Source organism: Aquarana catesbeiana, linkage group LG03 (assembly GCF_042186555.1).
Source record: "Aquarana catesbeiana isolate 2022-GZ linkage group LG03, ASM4218655v1, whole genome shotgun sequence".
In the NCBI taxonomy this organism is placed as follows: Eukaryota; Metazoa; Chordata; class Amphibia; order Anura; family Ranidae; genus Aquarana; species Aquarana catesbeiana.
The window spans coordinates 696,715,676-696,739,499 of NC_133326.1; the positions used below are offsets into that span (position 1 = coordinate 696,715,676).

Here is a 23,824-nt window from a genome sequence, read left to right on the forward strand (position 1 = left end):
GGGCAAATATGTATGAAGGACATAAAATAATAATTACATAAAAATCCAGCATGCATGAGGACAAAGGGGACATTCACAGCATATTACAATCATGGTAATTAGGGAATGAGGGAAGAAATACAATATATTAGCAAACATTCAATACAATAAAATGTGATATAAAAGGATAAAAATCTTACCTTCATATACTCCTTCTGCAGGACCTGTATGATGGCAGAACAGGTCTCTGGGATAATGATACCCAGAGCCTGGGGGGAGATGCCTGTCGAGAACTTGAGGTCCTGCAGGCTTCTCCCTGTGGCCAAATACCGCAAGGTAGCGACCAACCTCTGCTCCGGAGTGATGGCTTGCCTCATGCAGGTATCCTGCCTGCTAATATAGGGGGTCAGCGAAGCCAACAGACGGTGAAATACGGGGTCCGTCATCCTGAGAAAGTTCCTGAAATCATCAGGATTATTCTTACGGATCTCACGGAGCAAAGGCATATGACAGAACTGGTCACGCTGAAGCAACCAATTCTAGGTCCATGAACTCCTCCCCACCCTGTTCATGGACTGGACTTGTGTCAAGGTCAGGACCCCAACACCAAGCCCCCGCACAGCACGAACTCTACGAGGAGTACGCATACGAAACATGGCTAGAAAACGGTCGGCTGCTCAGAACGAAGTAACAGAACGCACTGAAGAACAGCAAGGCCTGTGAAGAGCGACCTGAAAAACAGCAACGAGCAGGCAAGATCACACAGAAAACTCTGATACGAACTGACTTCACGCACTGAAGAGCAGATACAAACCCACAAGCACAAACTGAACGGCAGAAAACGATCTGAAAGCCACGAGTCTGAAAAAGTGCAAATCGTCTCTCACCAAACTTTTACTAACACGAGATTAGCAAAAGGAGCCCAAAGGGTGCCGCGCTTGGTTCTGAACCGGCCTTTTCTAGTCTCGACGTACGTGGTGTACGTCACCGCGTTCTTGGGCTCCATCACACATTTTCCATCGAATTTTCCGACACACAAAGTTTGAGAGCAGGATATAAAATTTTCCGACAACAAAATCCGTTGTCGGAAATTCCGACCGCGTGTACACAAATCCGACGGACAAAGTGCCACGCATGCTCAGAATAAATAAAGAGATGAAAGCTATTGGCCACTGCCCCGTTTATAGTCCCGGCGTACGTGTTTTACGTCACCGCATTTAGAACGATCGGATTTTCCAACAACTTTGTGTGACCGTGTGTATGCAAGACAAGTTTGAGCCAACATCCGTCGGAAAAAATCCTAGGATTTTGTTGTCGGAATGTCCGAACAAAGTCCGACCGTGTGTACGGGGCATAAGGGTAATAGAGTAGCTGAGATTTATTGTGTGTAAGTTCTAATTGTACCCAGTGGTAGTGCCAGTCAATGAGCCTGGTAATATCGGTGGCTTGATAATAGTTTCTGAAATCTGGGAAGCCAATGCCTTCTTTATTTTTGGGGAGGGTAAGCCAGCGGAAGTATATTCTGGGATTTTTATCTGCCCATAAAAACCGTCTTTGTAGTCCTATAAGTTTATTGAAAAATGAGCATTAAAGAAATACAGTAGCCTTGGGAGAACTGTAATTTCCAGTATTTATGCTCTACCAAACCAAGAGAATAGTTTTGGGGTCCATTTTCTGAGGCCTTTTGTTATTGAGATTAGTAAAGGTTTAAAATTGGTTTCATAGATGGATTCATTGTTTGGTGTAAGGCTAATCCCTAGATATTAGAGAGAGTTTTGTTCCCACTTGTAGGTGCAATTTCTTTTTGTCTAATTGATCGGGGGGTAGGGTTAGGTTAAGGGCTTCAGATTTGGTTTGGTTGATTTTAAAGTTTGAGATATATCCAAATGTTTTAAAAATGTTATTGAGGTTAGGGATGGACTTATGAGGTTGTGTGAGGAAAAACAAGAGATCATCTGCATAAGCAACTATTTTGTATTCTCTTTTATTTATTTGGAAACTGTGGATGTTAGTGGCCAAGTTGATAGATCTGATGAGTGGTTCTAGTGTTAGGACAAAGAGAAGAGGTGGCAAGGGGCATCCCTGATGGGTACCATTGTGTATATTGATTGGGTTTGATAGCATATTATTTATTTTGATTTTGGCTTGGGAATTTTCCTTGTCAAAAGAAGTTTATTGAGTATACAATGTTATAAAGATACATAAAGTAAGTTTACAAGGATCTATAAAGTAAGCTCATTGTTTTACAGTAGGGTTTATATAGGTAAATATCATGAAATTTCAAATATTAAACATTGGGTTCACGTAAACCTAAATTAAAGATATATATAATTTCCTTAGTTACTTTTGTAGGTATTTAAATGATTTATACCTACTATACATATTGTTTACAAGTAGAGTGTATATAGGTCAAATAAATTCTGATAATGAGCTTTAATCGTAAGGTGGAGAAAAGGAAAGAGAAAGAAGAAAAGGGTTGAAAGGTAGAGGTATGGTCCACAAGGTTGTCCCGCTCGTCAGTTTATTATTCTTTTTAGTTCTCTTTGAAGCCTTAGAATGGGTGTCTCTGTAAGTCATTTAATCTGTTACCATGGCAACAGGACAGAGTCATTGAAGTTTGACAGGAACTGTTGTTTTATCCAAGGATGCCAAAGTTTTTCAAATTTTGGAATTTGATTTTGATCGATGGCTACCATCTTAGCATGGGACATTGTATTATTCATTCTGTGAATTGTTTCTGCTAGTACCAATGTAGGACATTTCCATGCCTTGTTTGTTTTGCAGCCGTTATTAGTTGGATCATTAGTTTGAATTGAGAGAGTGTTAACCATTCCGGTTTTAGATTAAGTAAAGTTAAATATGGATCTGGTTGTATTATTTTTTTAAATATTTTGGATGCAATCACGAAGACTTCCTTCCAGAAGGTTTGGATTACTGGGCACGTCCACCATATGTGTAAATATGTGCCTATTTCTGGGCATCCTCGAAAACAAAGAGCTGAGGTATTAGGTGAATATTTTGCCACTCTAGCGGGTACAAGGTACCAGCGAGTTAGGACTTTATAATTTATCTCCAGTGCTAAGATGTTGGGTGAAGATGACTTAGATGTGAGCCATATGTTAGACCAGTCCGTGTCTTCTAAAGTTCATCCCAGGTCCTCCTCCCACCTCTGAACGTAAGAGGGTCTATTAAGATTTGCTACTCCATATAATTGATTATAAAGTGATGAAATTGTACCTTTAGCAAATGGATCTTTTGTGCAGATTGATTCAAAAATGGATAATTGGGATAATGGTGTATCCCCCTTTAGGAATGGTGTATAGAAATTTTTGATTTGGAGATATCTAAATATCTCAGAGTTTGGTAGATCATATTTTTCTCTAAGCGATGGGAATGAAAGGAATGATTTAGATGCTATGAAGTCATTTAGTGTCTGAATGCCTGATGTTGTCCAAGCTTTAAAAGAATTTGGGTAGATCCATGCCGGATAAAAGGCCGGATTTCTGATAAAAGAAAGGAGAGGATTGTGTGGAGATTGTAACTGATATTTGGTTTTTAGTTTATCCCAGAGAGATAAGAAGTGTTTAGTTATGGGATTATGAATTTTAAAGCGGTCTTTAGGATCAAGCCATAATAAATTTGATATTAATAGAGGGTCATTTTCTGAAGCCTCTATAAATACCCATAATGGGATTTCCTGTTTTGCATGGTATTTGGACAGACTGGCCAAATGTGCTGCTCTGTAGTAGTTAGTAAAATTAGGGTATCCCAGGCCTCCTTTATTTTTGGGAAGATGTAGTGTGTGTATAGGTATACGTGGTTTAGAAGAGCCCCATATAAACGAAGTTGCTCTTTTTTGTACTATTCTCAAAAAATAGGAAGGAATTGGAATAGGGAGGACTCTGAATAGATAAAGCAATTTGGGTAGAATAGTCATTTTGATTGCATTAATCTTCCCCATCCAGGATAAAGGAAGTTGCGACCATTGTTTTATTAGATTTGTGATCTGTCTTAATACAGGAGGATAATTGGTTGAGAATAAGTCAGAATGAGATGCTGTTAAATGAATTCCAAGATATGGGATTGATTTTTCTGCCCATGTGAATGGGAGCGCAGCCCTAGCCGGGATCAATTCCATGTTTGTGAGTGAAATATTAAGCACTAGGCATTTCTTAGGATTAATCATAAGGCCGGATAGGGCTGCAAATCCATCAAGAGCTGGTATTAAGTTAGGACCAGAGACCTGTGGTGATGATAGAAAAAGTAATATATCGTCTGCAAATATACATAATTTGTGTGTAATACCTCCTACTTCAATGCCAGTTATAGTTTGGTTTGTTCTGATGTATTGGGCCATGGGTTCGAGTATAAGGGCAAATAATAAGGGAGATAATGGGCAACCCTGTCGGGTACCTCTTTCGATATTAAAGGCTTCAGATTTGTATCCAGCATATTTTATATAGGCTTTGGGTTTATTATATAATGCTTTGATCCATGTTAAAAAGTGGGGTCCAAAACCCCATTTTTGTAATGAATATTGCATATATTGCCAGGATACTGTGTCAAATGCCCTCTTAATATCGAGAGATAGAAAACATAAAGGGATTTTCCGTTTTTTAGCAATATGTGCCAATAACACTGCCCTGCGTATATTATCGCCTGCCTGTCTATTTGGCATGAAGCCTACTTGATCTCTATGTATTAATTTTCCTATAATGCTATTGAGGCGTTTTGCTATTATTTTTGCTAATAATTTAATATCGAGGTTTAACAGAGAGATAGGCCGATAATTCACACAGGAAGTATCATCAGAAAGGGGTTTTGGGATCATACAAACAATTGCCATTAGTGTTTCTTGCCGAAAAGAATGTCCATCTAGAAGTTTGTTAAAAGTTTTAGTGAGAATGGGAGAGAGTATTTCTGAGAATGTTTTATAGTATAAAGCCGAGTAGCAGTCTGGGCCTGGTCTTTTGTTAAGTTTTAGGTCTTTTATGGCGTTAGCAACTTCATCTATAGTTATAGGCTCATCCAAACTGCTTTTTTGATTCTGAGATAACTCAGGTAAGGTTATTTTTGAGAAGAAGGATTCAGCCTCTGTAGGATTAAATTCATTGTTTGTCTTGTATAAAGTTGCGAGATGTGAGTGAAATTTATGGACTATTTTAACTGGATTACAAGTGTAAACATTTTTTGATAATTTCAAACGTATTGGTTTGAAAGATTTGTTAGTTGAATTTAATGCCCGAGCCAAATATGTACCTGGTTTGTTTGTATTCATGTAGAAATTGTGTTTGGAGCGTTTGAGGGATTTATCAACTGACTCAGTGAGAAATAGATCGTATTCCAATCTAGATTTTTCCAGATGAGATTTTGTACTCTGAGATGGATTATCTTGAAATGATATGTAGGCTGCATTAAAATTGAGTTCTAGTTTTTTTGCTAGATTTTTGCGTTCCCGTTTAAATAGTGCCATTTGTCTTTGTATTGTACCACGCAAGACAGGCTTATGAGCTTCCCACAGTGTTATTGGGGAGATGTCTGTTGTATTATTAATTGATATGTATTCCTTTAAAGCTTGTTCAATGGCCATCTGATGTAGTGGGTGTTTGAGCATTATGTCCGGTAAGTACCACGTTGGGTCATGCGCTTTTGGTATGGCTGAGGCTATAGTAGTGTATACTGCATTATGGTCAGACCACGGAATCGGAATTATATCTGATGCAATAATTTCTGGTATCATTCCTATTGTTAGAAAAATATGATCTATTCTGGTGAAGGTTTGATGAGGGTGCGAGAAATAAGTGAATTTCTTTTTCATTGGGTTACTTTCTCTCCATGAATCTACCAGATTGTATTTGGAAAGAAGTTGAGAAAAAGGTAATCTAGAGGTTATTTTGGATGGTGTAAAAGGTGATTTATCTAGAAATGGGAGGAGGACCTGGTTCGAATCCCCACACATTATCACTGTTCCTATTTTGTGTGTATTAATCACTTGTAATATATGTGAGAGGAATGGTGTAGGTTGTTTGTTAGGAGCGTAGTAGGAAATCACCGTGATTGCTGTATCCATTATATAACCCATGAGTATCAGGTATCTACCTTCTGGGTCTTTCATTTCTGATGATAAGGTGAATGGTGTGGATCGGTGAAATGCAATTAGAGTTCCCCTTTGCTTGGTACAGGCAGAAGCCGTGTAAATTTGTTGATAAAAAGGAGAAATATATTTTGGAGTAGAATCTTTGGTGAAGTGTGTTTCTTGGAGGCATACTATGTGAGCCTTCTTGTTATGGAAAGTACGGAAGGCTTTGGTCCTTTTATGAGGGACATTTATTCCCTGAACATTCAGGGAAAGTATATTCAGTGGTGCCATGGCAATAGATCAAATAGTTTTGACTTACTTTTTGTTATGCAGAGCTGACTGCGCAGATCAACCTGTGTGGACTGAAGAGATGAATAGATAGAAAAGAAACCAGTGAATTCTAGAGTAAAGAGTAAACAAAAAACATATGAGAATAGATGATACATTGTATAAATTATTTTTTGCAAGTAATCACAATTTACCCGTGAAAGAGAATAAATATCTCTCTCAGGGGAATAAGTGCCTTCGTCACACTCCCACATAATATGGTTGGGAGAATGAGGAGGGCTAATGGGGGTACACGGATCTTCCGCTTACAGGAGAGAAGTGCTATGTCAAAAGACATCAAAATGATGTTTCATTAATTGGAGTGCAGAATATAGTTTTTGTTGAAATTATTTATTCCAGGGTGGTTGTATATGGTTAGTCTTGCCCTAGGCTAAATAATTCAGCTAGAAAGGTACTGTTAATAACTTTGGTATTGATGAAGATAGTTTGAATTATTTTGGGATTTTAACCCTTTTAGAGTAAACAATTACATATTTTATTCATTTGTAACTGTTTAGATATGTTAACTCATAAAATTGAGGTTGTATTGCTTCAGATTAGAATAAACAAAAACATAATTCTAGGAACTAGTTAGGTAATAATATAATTGTTTTAAGAAAAGAAAGAAAAAGCTTCCATTACTTCTGGATTATTGAACATATTTGTCCTAAAAAGTAATAAATCTATTATTATTACCTGATAATATATAACTGAACAAGAATTTCCTTATTTCACTTATATATTCTAAGGCTATATGAATCAGAAGTAATAAGAAATATAACTGGAATGTAACATGATCCCACACAGTGTGTGACTATCAGAATGCAGTTACATTCAGTTATAAATACAGGTTTTTTATAGAGAACCATCTCTTAGTATAATAAATGAAGAGATATCAGGAATTAGGATGTCAGTCCATTGAATCTTCTTGGTCCATGGATGATGTGGCATAACGGCCTCTTTTGTGAGAATGATGATTCCCATTTTTTTCTGAAATTTTCTGGGTGCTGCCTGAAGGTGAAGATGATGCCATTCTTCTGCGTGTGGAAGTGTTGCTGCTTGTGGGTTCTGTCAGATTTAATTTTAAAAGGGTTTGTTGTAGTTCATCTGCTGATCTGCTTCTGTAAATTGTACCTTGGTAGTTAAATCTGACTGAAAAGGGGAAGCCCCATTGATACATAATGTTGTGGCGTTGCAGTTCCATTAGTTGGGGTTTCATGGATCGTCTTTTAGTAATAGTAAGTTGGGATAGGTCAGCAAAAATTTGATAATTGTGTCCATGAAAATTAAGTTCCTTTTTTTCTCTTGCAGCAATTAGTATTTGTTCTTTCGTTCTGTAATAATGAAATTTTGTGATTATATCACGTGGGGGTCCATCTTTCTTTTTGGCTGTGAGGGCTCTGTGTACTCTGTCCAGTTCTAAACGTTCAATAGGGATATCTGGCTTTAGTTCTTGTAATAGAGCAGTAATAGTAGATTGCAGGTCTGTCACAGTTTCAGGTATTCCCCTTATGCGCAAGTTTGAACGTCTGGCTCTATTTTCGTAATCTTCGAGCTTAGTTTGAAGTATTAAATTCTCTTTTTTTAATTGTTCCAATTCTGTTATATTTTCTTGGGTTGTAATTTCAATTTCATCCATTTTTATTTCTAAGGCTGCGGTGCGGTTTCCCAGCTCTCTTATTTCTTTGGTTAGGCTTTTTGTTATTTGGTCTGAGGTTTGTTTTAAAGCCTTATGAAGCATCTTTTCAAATTGTAATAATATTACTGGGGATACTGAGGAGGCTTGTGGAGAAGTTTGTAAGAGGATTTGTTCTGTATCTGACTCAAATGGAGAGTCTTCCTGTGACATTTTCTGTCTGTGAGAGCGCCCTGATGCTGTATCTTGTGAGGTGACTGGAGCTGCTTCAGCTGCAGTGAGTGCCTGTGAGCTCTTTGTGAGGTGATTTTTATTTCTGCCACGGTTTCTTCCCAGTACCATATTTCCTGCCCAAACTTTCACAGTTTGTTCCCAGGGGCAAAAAGGTTCAAATGGATACCTTTTGAGTCTGCAGGCTCCGCTTTGTCCTTCTCTTCTCTCCTCAGCGGTGTGGAGCTCTAACAATGCATGTCTGCTCCGCTAGGCTCCGCCTCCTGCCCCCGGCTTGGGAATTTTGATAAAGGGCTCTTATCTAATTTAACATGTTGTTTCCTAGGCCAACATAAGAGCATGTAGTGAACATATAGTTCCACGAGACTCTATCGAAGGCCTTTTCGGCATCCGTGAACAGCAAAAGGCCCTTGATCTTGGAGTCCTTGGCGTAGTGGATTAGTTTCACAGATTTGCCTATGTTGTCTCTGGCTTCTCTCCCTGGCATAAAACCCACTTGTTCTGGGCCAATGATTTTTGATAGGAAGGGTTTTATTCTGTTTGCAAGAATTTTAGCTAGGAGTTTCATATCCACATTGAGGAGAGAAATGGTTCTGAAGTTAGCACATTCTGTGTGGTCTTTGGTTTGGGGACTACTGCTATGTATGCCATTAGGAAGGAGTTGGATTTGTTTTTTTTGTCCTAGGTAGTTAAAGGCTGACATGAGGTGTTTTGAAAGTAGTTGTGTGTAGATTTTGTAATATTGGGATGTGAATCTATCTGGGCCTGGACTTTTCCCGGGTTTTAATTCCTTGATTACTGCTTGTATTTCTGCAATGGAAATGGGTTCTTTTAAATTTTTTGTATCATTTATGCTGAGGGATGGGATTTTGCTATTTTTTAGGAATTCTTGGATTGTTTCTTCTTTTGTATGCGTTATGTGTGGGGGTTTGTGTTGGGGTTGTAGGTCGTATAATTTAGAGTAGATGTGGAAGAGATCTGCTATTTTTTCGGGTTTGTGTTCTAGAGTCCCTTCTTTATTACGTATGGCGTGGATGTGACCCGCAATGATGGCGTCTTTTGGGGCCTTGGCTAGTTGTTTCCCACTTTTATCTCCGTGTTCATAGAAGATGCTTTTTTGAAAAAAAAGCGATCTCTTGGTTTTAAGCTCTAATATGTGTTTGAGGGAATTTCTGCATTGTGTTAGTTCCTTTTCTAGTTTGGCGGTGAGGGTTTGTTTGTGTTGAGTTTCAAGTCTAGCTATTTTGTTTGATAATTTTGTGATTTCCTCATCTCTTTCCTTTTTTCTCCTTGCACCCCACTTTATGAGTTCACCCCTAATTACACTCTTGTGAGCTTCCCAGTTGTTTAGGGGGTTGGTATCTGAGCTTGAGTTGGTTTCAAAGTAATGTTTAATAGATTTATTGATATCATCTTGTATGGTTTGTTTGGCTAACAGGGCAGCATTAAGTCTCCAATTGAAAGTAGTGCGTTTGGTTGATTTGAGTCTAATGCCACGTACACACGGTTGGATTTTCCAATGGAGAATGTCAGATCGGAGCGTGTTGTCGGAAATTCCGACTGTGTGTGGGCTCCATCGGACATTTTCCATCGGATTTTCCGACACACAAAGTTTGAGAGCAGGATATAAAATTTTCCGACAACAAAATCCGTTGTCGGAAATTCCGATCGTGTGTACACAAATCCGAAGGACAAAGTGCCACGCATGCTCAGAATAAATAAAGAGATGAAAGCTATTGACCACTGCCTCATTTATAGTCCCGACGTACGTGTTTTACGTCACCACGTTCAGAATGATCGGATTTTCCGACAACTTTGTGTGACCGTGTGTATGCAAGACAAGTTTGAGCCAACATCCGTCGGAAAAAATCCTAGGATTTTGTTGTCGGAATGTCCGATCAATGTCCGACCGTGTGTACGGGGCATTAGCGTGATGGCGGTGGGGGCATGGTCTGATATTGCGATTATGCCAATTTCTGCTTTATTAATATTAATCATGTCTCTTTGGGAAATAAAATATAGGTCAACTCTTGAATATCTCTTGTGTGGGGGGGAGTAAAAGGTGTAATCTTTGTCTGAGGAGTGTGTGGATCTCCAGGAGTCTACCAATGATAGAGATTGCAATAAAGTCTTTATACGTTTTAGTATCTTGTATGCGACATGTGTGTAGCCTGATGATGTGTCTTGGTGTGGGTTTAGAGGAATATTAAAATCCCCTCCTAGTATAATACAACCCTCTGCGAACCACTTGAGCTCATCTATTATTTTATGGCAGAATATTATGTGTGCCTTGTTGGGGAAGTAAACATTTGCTAGAGTAACTGGTGTCCCGTCCCATGTACCTTTGAGGAATATGTAGCAGCCCTCAGGATCTATGAGATGTTACCTGGGTGCGAAGGGGGAATTTTTGCTAATTAGGATGGAGACTTCCTTTGTTTTATATATGGGGTTTGTGGCATGAAAGGCTTTTGTAAAGTAATTGTTAGTGAGTTTGGGAATGTTTTGATCTTTAAAATGTGTTTCTTGAAGATAGACTACTGTCGGAGTATCTTTTTTAAATTCTTTTAATATTTTTGTCCTTTTTTCAGGTATGTTGAGGCCATTTACATTATGTGAACTAATACTTGGAGATTTTCCTAAAATAGAGTAGGCCATGATGATGAAAAAAAAGCAGGGGGGGGGGATAAACGTAAAAGAGGGTAGATAGATTAGGGTTCTGCAGAGGGGAGAAGGTTGGTTCTTTGAGAACCGTGTGTGAGTTTTAGCTCATAAAAGGCTGTCAAGCTAGCAAGTGTTTTTTCCACTTAACCCCTGATGCAACTCTGGGGGGTAGGTGGGAGGTGCGTTAGTTGATAGGAGAAATATGGTAATATGTGACAGTTATCTTGTCTGAACTCTTGAAATTCCGGGAGTACCTGAGAGTTTGCATATCTTGATGTAAAAGTTTGTATTCTTTGACATTAATAGTTTAAGATTTTATCATTAATACCATGAATAAGATGGTGAGAGTTGAACAACAAGTACATTTAGATCTATATAACTTTTTTTCTGAGAAAAGTACAACTGTATGGTCAATAATAATAAAAAAACCTATAATCCATTTTTAAGCTAATTGTACTCTAAGGCAGTGGTCATCAACCCTGTCCTCAGGGCCCACTAACAGGCCAGGTTTGCAAGATAACTGAAATACATCACAGGTGATATAATTTGCTGCTCAGTGATTGTAGTATTCTAGTCTGTATCTCCCCAAGGTAATACATAAAACCTGGCCTGTTAGTGGGCCCTGAGGACAGGCTTGATGACCACTGCTCTAAGGGAACCAAGCTTTTGTCTCCACCGGGACTCACCACTCCTCAGTCCTGTTAGAAGTATACTGGGTGCAGATTTCCTGTAAGTGAGTGTAACTCTTGTAGTGGAGTAATATATTATACTAAACATAACTCTAGAAATCTTAATAATATAACTGATGTTATAGGGTGCTAGGCTGGGTGACAAAAATATACCAAGCTTGTTATCCCAGAGGGATGATTGTCATTGGACTCTGTTGTTGTAGTGGGTATTAAAGAGGTGTTAAACCCTATTTGGTTTTTGTGGTTCAATAACCTTCCCCTGGGTCTGTTTTTGCGGCATAGTTTGTGGTGTGTCAAGGCTTGTATCACTTACCTTAAACATTGATGAATGAACTCAGACCGGAGGTTCCTGAGGTGAAGTTCTTTGGTAGGGTAGGTGTGGTGTGTGGAGTTCATCCATCTTCATTGGAATAGGTAATCTAGGATATAACTGCATCACTCCTTACTATTTGTTTTTAACTGTGGAAATAAGTCAACAGGTGAACGAAAGTCTTAAAGTGGGTTATAAGTGTAGCGTTGCTATGTTTAAGGTGCCGTCTAATGTTATGACAACCGTGTCTTTCCTTGTATTAGACGGAAGGCTGAGTATTATTTAACTTATACATACTAGAGATTCCTTTTAGGGAGCAAGCTCTCTTATATCTCAGTCAAAACATCTTAGGTCCTGTAAAAATAGGCTTTTGTTACACAGTCTATAAGCTCATTATTCAGCACAGTGATCGAGGGAGATTTTCTATTTGGCATAGGCATATTTTTGGGTCTTCCCTCTTCCTGGCGGGTGGGAAAGCTGATGTAGGGGTTGTTATGAGCTTTACTACAGTATTCCTTTCCTGAGGTATAAAGTGACCTGTAAGGGTGCTGAGCAGAAACTTATGATTTTGCTTCTTGGTGCTGTGCTTGGATATGTATGAGTCCTCTAGTTTTAGCATTGCTGGTGAAAGGGTTCCACCTAGAGCACAGATATTTATTGACATCTTCTCTGAAATGTAAAGGATTTGTAGTCTTATCTGAACATATTTAGCAGATTAAAATCTGAGGCATGAGGAATCTTGCTGTTATACCTATAGTGTCTCCGGTTCCAGTTTTTGTTTTTATGTAGAAGATGTTGAGAAGGTTAAGGATCCATAAGCAAAAACATTGCTAGGGATAGGGGAGTATTTAATGGATGTACATTTATTCACTTCTGGGTACTATATTGTGCGATTTGAAGAGGGAGGCAACTTGTCAGTCGTGAAGCCTTGTCGGATTTAGAGAGTTCACCTTGTACAGATACACCTACACCGAGACATGTGTGCTGTATTTTGTAATAGGAAGTCTGTGGGCCCCATATAATAGCAAAGTTAAGTAGAGTATGCCATCTAGTGATTCAACTGAAAAGAACTTTTTTATAATAAGTGTAAGAAAAAAAAAGAAAATGGAGTTCTTAACATGTGCTTAACATACCATATTGAACAGTAAAAGAATCGTCAGCTGTTTTCTGTGATAACTCTGGATCTTTATTTATAAGGTAGAGATATGTTGTATTTATCTAAGTTCTTTCATTCTTGAGCTTTTGGCTACAGGTGAGTTATAGTTGTTCCTGTTTGCATTTCTGTGTTGTTTTTCATATCGGAATAGGGATTCTTCAGGAGATGGGCCTGACATGGAAGGCAGGTTGTTAATGGCTGGAGGAAGGCGGAATTCTGCATACCAGTCCGGCAGCTCGACTGGTGCAATCTGCAGGTTTTCACAGAAGTGCAACAAGTCATCCGGGACTCTGAGCATGTACTGTTTGCCGTTATAGGTGGCATGGAGAGCAAAGGGGAATTTCCACCTGTAGGATTTCCAATAAGGGTTTTAAGGCTCTTCTATTTTTCAGTGAGATAGGGGAAAGATCTTGAAAGAGCTGTACATCTGCACCATTAAATGTGACCAGTTCATTCAACGGTTTGAACAAGGTTGAACCTTGTTTGTGCACTGGGGAGGAGTCATGTTGAAACAGGAAGGGGCCCTCCCCAAACTGTTTCCACAAAGTTGGGAGCATGAAATTGTCCAAAATGTCTTGGTATGCTGGTGCCTTAAAGACGAATACACACGATCGGATTTTCCGATGGGAAATGTGTAATGACAGGCTGTTGGCAGAAAATCAGACTGTTTGTAGGCTCCATCGGACAATTGTTGTTGGATTTTCTGCGGACAAATGTTGGATGGCAGGTTTTAAAATTTTCCGCAGACAAATGTCTGTTGTTGGATTATCTGAGCGTGTGTACACAAGTCCGTCGGACAAAAGTCCAAAGTACAAACACGCATGCTCTGAAGCCAGGGTGAGCTAGAAGCGGTCGGTCTTGTAAACTAGCGTTCGTAATGGAGAATTAACATTCATGACATGGCAAATTATGAAATCTTAAAATGCAGCGCACAATTCTCTTCTTCTTTAATGACATAATAATGAAGCTGCTTTGCTGGTGATACTGATGGAGTTATTGCAAACAAATTTTCAAAGGCTTTTTTTTTCTAGTGATATCAAGAATAATATTATTATGCTTTTTTTTTTTTTTTTTTTTTTTTTTTTTTTGGGCAAGTTACCACAACACCATTATCCCATAGTTTTTAAGATCAAGGATACAACTATATTGGTATCCCTTGTTAATTTTACATTGTATTTTTTTTTAATGTAACTGCCTACTCCCAAACTGTCATTTGAAGTAAAACACATAGCCAAGTATTGTTCTCCACAATTTTTTTATTGCACATTAAAAAAAGAAAACAAATAAAATTAGACATGCTATGTGCCAATAGAACTTAACCAAAAAGTGCATTCTATGCATCCAAAAATATAGAAAATATAACAAATCAAATAATTATTCAACCAAAATAAATAAAAGCCTCATGCATGTGTCCTGCTTCTTAATATAGGGGGTCAACAATGCCAAGAGTTGGTGAAAGCAGGGGTCCATCATCCAGAGATAATTCAGAAAATCATCTGGATTATTCTCCTGGAGCTCCCGCAGCAAAGGCATATAACATAATTGGTCATGATTAATAAAAGAACCAATAAATGGTGTTGTGCTCTAACAAAAAATAAAGTGCTAAAATACAGTGACAGTGTGTATCAATACAAATAATATACATACTGATATATGTAAATTAATAAATGCATTAATCCTCTAATGATCAATAAAGTGCAATGAATGCAAATACAGTGACTGTGGTGTAAAATACTAAAAAGTTCATAAAATAAAATGCACATAAAGTGACTGTAGTGAATAAATACTAAAACATCCACAATGCACAAAAACTGTTATAAGTCACGTGATGGTGACGAAACACGCTGGATATACGGACACCGGAAGTGACGTCCTGGCCACGAGCTCGTCCCTCGTTTGATACACTGCATGATTTTATATACTAAATGTGAGTACCTGAACTTTTTTATATGTAATAAAGAATGCCAAAAACATTTCAACATACTACACTATAGAAGCTCCTTGTTTCCTCTTTATATACATACCGGGTTGGATGCATTTGAGCGGTGTTTGGCTATTCACCTAACCCTGGAGGTAGGCATCTAGAGGAATCACCTTCTTGGCTCTGCATACACTGGAACCCCTCAGAAGGAACGGATAGGAGACCCCCCTCTTCACTCTGAGTGAACATCCACCCCCTCTGTTTTTCTCTGAATGCTGCTTACCTTACAGCAGTAAGGTAAGAAGTTAGTACACCTACGGGTGTTACTTGCACCGAAGATTCACAGCACTTTAAGTCACAGTGCCACCTTTTGAAGTCAGTTAGCACCTTTGGTTAGCACTTTGCACCTTCTCATTGTTGGAAGATTTACATCACTTCCAGATTGGGATTCATCTGCACTATTTGCACTTTCATATATATGGACAAATTATAACATTTTTTGTGCATTGTGGACGTTTTAGTAGTTATACACTACAGTCACTTTTTGCATTTTATTTTATTTTATGAACTTTTTAGTATTTTACACCACAGTCGCCGTATTTGCATTCATTGCACTTTATTGATCATTAGAGGATTAATGCATTTATTAATTTACATATACAGTATCAGTACATATATTATTTGTATTGATACATACTCTCGCTATATTTTAGCACTTTAGAGTTAGACTAAAGGGTTTTTAGGGTTAGACTGAGCAATTCCCTCCAGTATGGGGAGACAAATGTTGTATGCAATGCAATGACCCATACACAAACATAAAAAAGTGGATCCCTGTATGAGTCAAGTTTATAGTATTTTGCACATCTAGAGAATCAAACAAAGATTGCATAACATACAGAAAGAAAGAAGATTGTTGAGTTTTGAATGTCATCAGCAGTGGCTGGCAAGTGAAGGGATATTGCTAAGAAGGTTCCAGTAAGGAGTTTTAAAATAAAATAGATAACAACCCAGATATCAAGAAATCTCTAGTGGTCACAATAAAGAGTTAATATTTACAAAAATGCAATACAATAGGGATGAGAACCAGGGAAAGAGGAGTTTTTCTCATTGTCCTTGCGAGAGGTGAAAAAGGTGAGGGTTAGACTGAGTAGTTTCCCCCATTCTGAGAAGAAAATTGTTGCTTGCTATACAATGACCCATACACAGACATAAAACAGAGGATCCCTGTATGAGTCAAGTTAATATTATTTTGCACATCTAGAGGATGAAACGAAGAACACAGTTTACTAAAGGGCTGAACCTTAATAAGGTTCTGAAACCTAGAGCCTAGTACACACCACTAGTATTTTTTCGCTCAACGCAAATAAAAACCTTACAACTCAGGTTGGAGCCACTGTACTAACAATCCAATGTTAGTACAGTGATCTCCCCTGCTGTTGTGTTCTGACAGGGGGATGGCCTCCTGTCAGAACACTCTGGTCATTCTGCAGGTTTTCCAGCATGCTTGACCGACAGAAGCTGGCCAAATGGCCAGCTACTGTTGGACCGGTTGCCATACTCATGGGCCAAATGTTGGGCGATTTTTATTGAACTGGCTGATGTTGCCCTACATTCGGCCCATGTGTACTAGGCTTAAGGATGATACAAACAGAGAGGAGATTGTTGAGTTTTTAATGTCATTAGTAGTGACTGGCAAGTAAAAAGGGATATTTCTAAAAGGGTCCATTAAGTAGCTAAAACCCATTCTTAGATCAAGAAATCTCTAGAGGTCATAAAGCAGAAATTTTAACAAAAACAAAACACAGTTTAAAGGGTGTTATAAGAGGTACCATGAAATGAAGGTTTGAAGGGTGTTAGTCTTCTTTAGGAACCTAATTTGACCAATTAAATTCTAGTACCAATGTATTATTAAGCATTGCTTCAGTACGGTAGAAGTCAAATATTTGGAGACCAGTGCACACCAAGTTCTCTACAAGTTTAAACAGATATATTTTATTAATGTAACTTTTACCAAAGGTTTTGAATAAAAAGCCTTTTGTTTATACAGAACAGATTTAAACTGTCTTTGATCTCTTTATTCCTCAAGCTGTAAATGAAAGGATTTACAAAGGGAGTAAATACTGTATACAACAATGACATTATCTTACTGATTGTACATGATTGTCCTTCCTTTGGAATCAGATATGCAGCAATTAGGGTTCCATAAAATATAAACACAACAGTGAGATGGGAGCTACAAGTGGGAAAGGATTTCAGTCTTCCAGAAAAGGAGGATATCTTTAATATTGTTAAAACAATGTAAGTATATGAAACCACTATCCCTAGGAAGGGGAATATTAGCACAGGAACACACAACAAGGTGGCTTCTAATTTAACGTTGGATGTATCTGAGCAAGAAAGTTCCATAAGAGGATTGAAATCACAAAATAAATAGTCAATAACATTTGATCCACAGAATTCTAGTTGACATAAGCCAAGTGTTGGTATTAATACCATAGAACAGCTGCAAATCCAGGATGCAAGAACTAGTTTGAGGCTGGGTTCACACTGGTCCGACAAACGCTCCGACATTGGGAGCTCATGTCGCATGACGTGTGAAATTTAATGTTTCCCTATGGGAGCCGTCCTAACTGGTCCGACACAAGTCGTTCCGACTTTAGAAATGCTCCCTGTACTACTTTGGTCCGACTTTGATCCTACTTCAGCCTATTGACTATCATTGAAGTCGGATCAAAGTCGGATTGCCGTCTTGCGTGATCCGACTTCGGCACGTGACTTGTGCTCAGATGATCTTGAGGGGGAACTCTGCGCCAAATTTTAAATAAAAATCCGGCATAGGTTCCCCCTCCAAGAGCATACCAGGCCCTTAGGTCTGGTACGGATCTAAGGGGAACCCCCTACGCCAAAAAATCGGCATGGGGTCCCCCCTAAAATCCATACCAGACCCTTATCCGAGCACGCAGCCCAGCCGGTCAGGAATGGGGGTGGGGACGAGCTGGCGGCCCCCCCCTCCTGGACCGTACCAGGCCGCATGCCCTCAACATGGGGGGGTGCTTTGGGGCATGGGGGGCGCAGTGTGGCCCCCCCACCCCAAAGCACCTTGTCCCCATGTTGATGAGGACAAGGGCCTCTTCCCGACAACCCTGGCCGTTGGTTGTCGGAGTCTGCGGGCGGGGGGCTTATCGGAATCCGGGAGCCCCCTTTAATAAGGGAGCCCCCAGATCCCGGCCCCCCACCCTATGTGAATGAGTATGGGGTACAGCGTACCCCTACCCATTCACCTAGGAAAAAAGTGTCAATTTAAAAAAAAACTCTACACAGATTTTTAAAGCATTTTATTAGACAGCTCCGGGGGTCTTCTTCCGACTTCGGGGGTCTCTCCGGTTCTTCTCCACGCTCTCCGGATCTTCTGCCGGGCTCCTCCGCTCTCTTCTGCTCTTTTGCCGCTCTTTTGCTAAAGCGGAGGAGCCTGGTCTTCAATCTTCTGCCTTCTGCCCTCTTCTCCTGATGTTGATACGACGCTCTCTGGGGCTAGAATGCTCTCTGTGCGCTCTGCTCTGACTTATATAGGCGGTGACCCCGCCCCCTTATGCCGTCACAGTCCCTGGGCATGCTGGGACTGTGACGTTTTAGGGGGCGTGGTCATCACCCGATGACCACGCCCCCTTATGCCGTCATAGTCCCAGCATGCCCAGGGACTGTGACGGCATAAGGGGGCGGGGTCACCGCCTATATAAGTCAGAGCAGAGCGCACAGAGAGCATTCTAGCCCCAGAGAGCGTCGTGTCAACATCAGGAGAAGAGGGCAGAAGGCAGAAGATTGAAGACCAGGCTCCTCCGCTTTAGCAAAAGAGCGGCAAAAGAGCAGAAGAGAGCGGAGGAGTCCAGCAGAAGATCCGGAGAGCGTGGAGAAGAACCGGAGAGACCCCCGAAGTCGGAAGAAGACCCCCGGAGCTGTCTAATAAAATGCTTTAAAAATCTGTGTAGTGTTTTTTTTTTAAATTGACACTTTTTTCCTAGGTGAATGGGTAGGGGTACGCTGTACCCCATACTCATTCACATAGGGTGGGGGGCCGGGATCTAGGGGCCCCCTTATTAAAGGGGGCTCCCGGATTCCGATAAGTCCCCGCCCGCAGACCCCGACAACCAACGGCCAGGGTTGTCGGGAAGAGGCCCTTGTCCTCATCAACATGGGGACAAGGTGCTTTGGGGTGGGGGGCCGCAGCGCGCCCCCTCCCCCAAGGCACCAACCCCCCATGTTGAGGGCATGCGGCCTGGTACGGTTCGGGGGGGGGGGCGCTCGCTCGTCCCCACCCCCATTCCTGTCCGGCCGGGCTGCGTGCTCGGATAAGGGTCTGGTATGGATTGGGGGGGACCCCCACGCCGTTTTTATCGGCGTAGGGGGTTCCCCTCAAGGTCCATACCAGACCCAAGGGCCTGGTATGCTCTTGGAGGGGGAACCCATGCCGGTTTTTTATTTAAAATTTGGCGCGGAGTTCCCCCTAAAGATTCATACCAAACACAGTGCCGGGCATTGGCGGGGATCCAAGTCGGATCCCCGTTCATTGAAAGTCGGACACATGCCGGCTTCATGTCGCAGGGCAAAGTCGGATCCAAAGTAGGACGGCTGTCGTGTGGCACCAGTGTGAACCCAGCCTAATGCAAAGTGTTTGTTTCATAATGGAAACATAATGCAGAGGAGAGCAGATGGCTAGATAGCGGTCATAGGACATCACTGTCAGAAGGTAACGTTCAAATGTTTCTATTGTGCCATAGATATAATATTGAGTGATGCAACCAGAAAAGGATATGGAGGTCAGCTCATGTAGAACAATATTTAAAATGTGAGGAGCAATATCTGTGATCAGTATGATGTCAGATATAGAGAGTTGGGAGAGGAAGAAATACATAGGAGAATGAAGGGTCTTGCTGAAATATACCAGAATGATGGTCAAAAGGTTTCCACATATTGTCACAATGTATACAATAAGGACCAAGGTGAAGAGCAGCAGATTATATCTGACCATATTATTAAATCCCAAAAATAAGAATGGAGTGACATTACCTTTATGTGTGGTCTGTGTGGAAGTGGAAAAGATTTATATAACTTTTTTATGCATTAACCATAGCAGAAAAAAATATATGTTGACTTTGCAAAATGATTAATAGCAAATAAGGTGAATCTGTCAAAATAAAATATTTTTTTTTTTCTTTCTAACACTAATATTTGGTTGGTTGAAGTGACATTGACTTCACCCTTCTTAATAAGCTCAGTAAATGTTTTCTTTGCTAACTGGACAGTCTCTATTTTTCAGTTAATTTTTCATAAGTGACATGAACAATAAACAGAAGTGGAACTCTGAGCAAATAAAAAAGTGACATATGTACATATATACATGATATATAAAAAAAGCTTAACACAAGTACATTTACATAGCAAGAAAGGAGTTACTATATATATATATATATATATATATATATATATATATATATATATATATATATATATACAGTTAGTTATACTTAATGCCATGACACTAGTGGAAAACTATGCTACACAATGCAAAGAAAATGGATGGTTCAAGTTATAGACTTTCTCATTAGTTTTAATGATTACTATTTCAATCGAATAAAGCAGCATGACTTTGGTAAATTTAATCTAAAATTAAAAATGTACTTACTCTATTTACTAATGATCTCTGATGAAAACCCATATGCTTTTGATCATTTAACATAATTTTAAATAAAAATTAACAACAAAAGAAAAAAATGTAGATTCTTATTTTTTTATAACATAAAACTAAAGTGTCAATATTAAAAATGTAATAAATATATAGTTCTGGTTCAATGAATCTTCTTCATATGAGTTTTTTTTTTTTGTTCTTTCCTTTTTTACCAGTGTTTCTATCTAACAGGGAAAAAATAAGACCTAGATAAAGTCATTAACTGAAAGAAAAAATAGAAAGAGAGGAAGAGAATAATAAAAAGTATTTTATATTTCTATTGTAAGTGTAAATCATATGATGTGTATCAGTGGATAAACCCAGTTGACTGAATAGGAAACCTTTTTCCTTGTCAAAAGAAGTTTATTGAGTATACAATGTTATAAAGATACATAAAGTAAGTTTACAAGGATCTATAAAGTAAGCTCATTGTTTTACAGTAGGGTTTATATAGGTAAATATCATGAAATTTCAAATATTAAACATTGGGTTCACGTAAACCTAAATTAAAGATATATATCATTTCCTTAGTTATTTTTGTAGGTATTTAAATGATTTATACCTACTATACATATTGTTTACAAGTAGAGTGTATATAGGTCAAATAAATTCTGATAATGAGCTTTAATCGTAAGGTGGAGAAAAGGAAAGAGAAAGAAGAAAAAGGGTTGAAAGGTAGAGGTATGGTCCACAAGGTTGTCCCGCTCGTCAGTTTATTATTCTTTTTAGTTCTCTTTGAAGCCTTAGAATGGGTGTCTCTGTAAGTCATTTAATCTGTTACCATGGCAACAGGACAGAGTCATTGAAGTTTGACAGGAACTGTTGTTTTATCCAAGGATGCCAAAGTTTTTCAAATTTTGGAATTTGATTTTGATCGATGGCTACCATCTTAGCATGGGACATTGTATTATTCATTCTGTGAATTGTTTCTGCTAGTACCAATGTAGGAGATTTCCATGCCTTGGCCACTGTTTGTTTTGCAGCCGTTATTAGTTGGATCATAAGTTTGAATTGAGAGAGTGTTAACCATTCCGGTTTTAGATTAAGTAAAGTTAAATATGGATCTGGTTGTATTATTTTTTTAAATATTTTAGATGCAATCATGAAGACTTCCTTCCAGAAGGTTTGGATTACTGGGCACGTCCACCATATGTGTAAATATGTGCCTATTTCTGGGCATCCTCGAAAACAAAGAGCTGAGGTATTAGGTGAATATTTTGCCACTCTAGCGGGTACAAGGTACCAGCGAGTTAGGACTTTATAATTTGTCTCCAGTGCTAAGATGTTGGGTGAAGATGACTTAGATGTGAGCCATATGTTAGACCAGTCCGTGTCTTCTAAAGTTCGTCCCAGGTCCTCCTCCCACCTCTGAACGTAAGAGGGTCTATTAAGATTTGCTACTCCATATAATTGATTATAAAGTGATGAAATTGTACCTTTAGCAAATGGATCTTTTGTACAGATTGATTCAAAAATGGATAATTGGGATAATGGTGTATCCCCCTTTAGGAATGGTGTATAGAAATTTTTAATTTGGAGATATCTAAATATCTCAGAGTTTGGTAGATCATATTTTTCTCTAAGCGATGGGAATGAAAGGAATGATTTAGATGCTATGAAGTCATTTAGTGTCTGAATGCCTGATGTTGTCCAAGCTTTAAAAGAATTTGGGTAGATCCATGCCGGATAAAAGGCCGGATTTCTGATAAAAGAAAGGAGAGGATTGTGTGGAGATTGTAACTGATATTTGGTTTTTAGTTTATCCCAGAGAGATAAGAAGTGTTTAGTTATGGGATTATGAATTTTAAAGCGGTCTTTAGGATCAAGCCATAATAAATTTGATATTAATAGAGGGTCATTTTCTGAAGCCTCTATAAATACCCATAATGGGATTTCCTGTTTTGCATGGTATTTGGACAGACTGGCCAAATGTGCTGCTCTGTAGTAGTTAGTAAAATTAGGGTATCCTAGGCCTCCTTTATTTTTGGGAAGATGTAGTGTGTGTATAGGTATACGTGGTTTAGAAGAGCCCCATATAAACGAAGTTGCTCTTTTTTGTACTATTCTCAAAAAATAGGAAGGAATTGGAATAGGGAGGACTCTGAATAGATAAAGCAATTTGGGTAGAATAGTCATTTTGATTGCATTAATCTTCCCTATCCAGGATAAAGGAAGTTGCGACTATTGTTTTATTAGATTTGTGATCTGTCTTAATACAGGAGGATAATTGGTTGAGAATAAGTCAGAATGAGATGCTGTTAAATGAATTCCAAGATATGGGATTGATTTTTCTGCCCATGTGAATGGGAGTGCAGCCCTAGCCGGGATCAATTCCATGTTTGTGAGTGAAATATTAAGCACTAGGCATTTCTTGGGATTAATCATAAGGCCGGATAGGGCTGCAAATCCATCAAGAGCTGGTATTAAGTTAGGACCAGAGACCTGTGGTGATGATAGAAAAAGTAATATATCGTCTGCAAATATACATAATTTGTGTGTAATACCTCCTACTTCAATGCCAGTTATAGTTTGGTTTGTTCTGATGTATTGGGCCATGGGTTCGAGTATAAGGGCAAATAATAAGGGAGATAATGGGCAACCCTGTCGGGTACCTCTTTCGATATTAAAGGCTTCAGATTTGTATCCAGCATATTTTATATAGGCTTTAGGTTTATTATATAATGCTTTGATCCATGTTAAAAAGTGGGGTCCAAAACCCCATTTTTGTAATGAATATTGCATATATTGCCAGGATACTGTGTCAAATGCCCTCTTAATATCGAGAGATAGAAAACATAAAGGGATTTTCCGTTTTTTAGCAATATGTGCCAATAACACTGCCCTGCGTATATTATCGCCTGCCTGTCTATTTGGCATGAAGCCTACTTGATCTCTATGTATTAATTTTCCTATAATGCTATTGAGGCGTTTTGCTATTATTTTTGCTAATAATTTAATATCGAGGTTTAACAGAGAGATAGGCCGATAATTCACACAGGAAGTATCATCAGAAAGGGGTTTTGGGATCATACAAACAATTGCCATTAGTGTTTCTTGCCGAAAAGAATGTCCATCTAGAAGTTTGTTAAAAGTTTCAGTGAGAATGGGAGAGA

The 23,824-nt window shown here is 39.0% G+C and overlaps 1 protein-coding gene across 1 annotated transcript; it reads right to left on the reverse strand.

Annotated features, from left to right (window-relative positions):
- Window positions 1–16,996: 16,996 nt before the first annotated feature.
- Window positions 16,997–20,015, reverse strand: LOC141134832 (olfactory receptor 1468-like). Its single transcript, XM_073624266.1, has 2 exons — window positions 19,640–20,015; window positions 16,997–17,514 (listed from the first exon to the last, which is right to left on the reverse strand). Exons 1-2 carry the CDS (start codon window positions 20,013–20,015, stop codon window positions 16,997–16,999), a joined length of 894 nt encoding a protein of 297 aa, XP_073480367.1.
- Window positions 20,016–23,824: the final 3,809 nt, after the last annotated feature.

Bases quoted from the DNA above. Each gene is read 5' to 3' on its own strand.
- LOC141134832 (XM_073624266.1), bottom strand. From the start codon at position 20,015: ATGGTCAGATATAATCTGCTGCTCTTCACCTTGGTCCTTATTGTATAC. The intron at 17,515-19,639 runs GTTCACACTGGT...GCCTCAAACTAG, and splicing joins AACACTTTGCATTAGGCTGG to TTCTTGCATCCTGGATTTGC.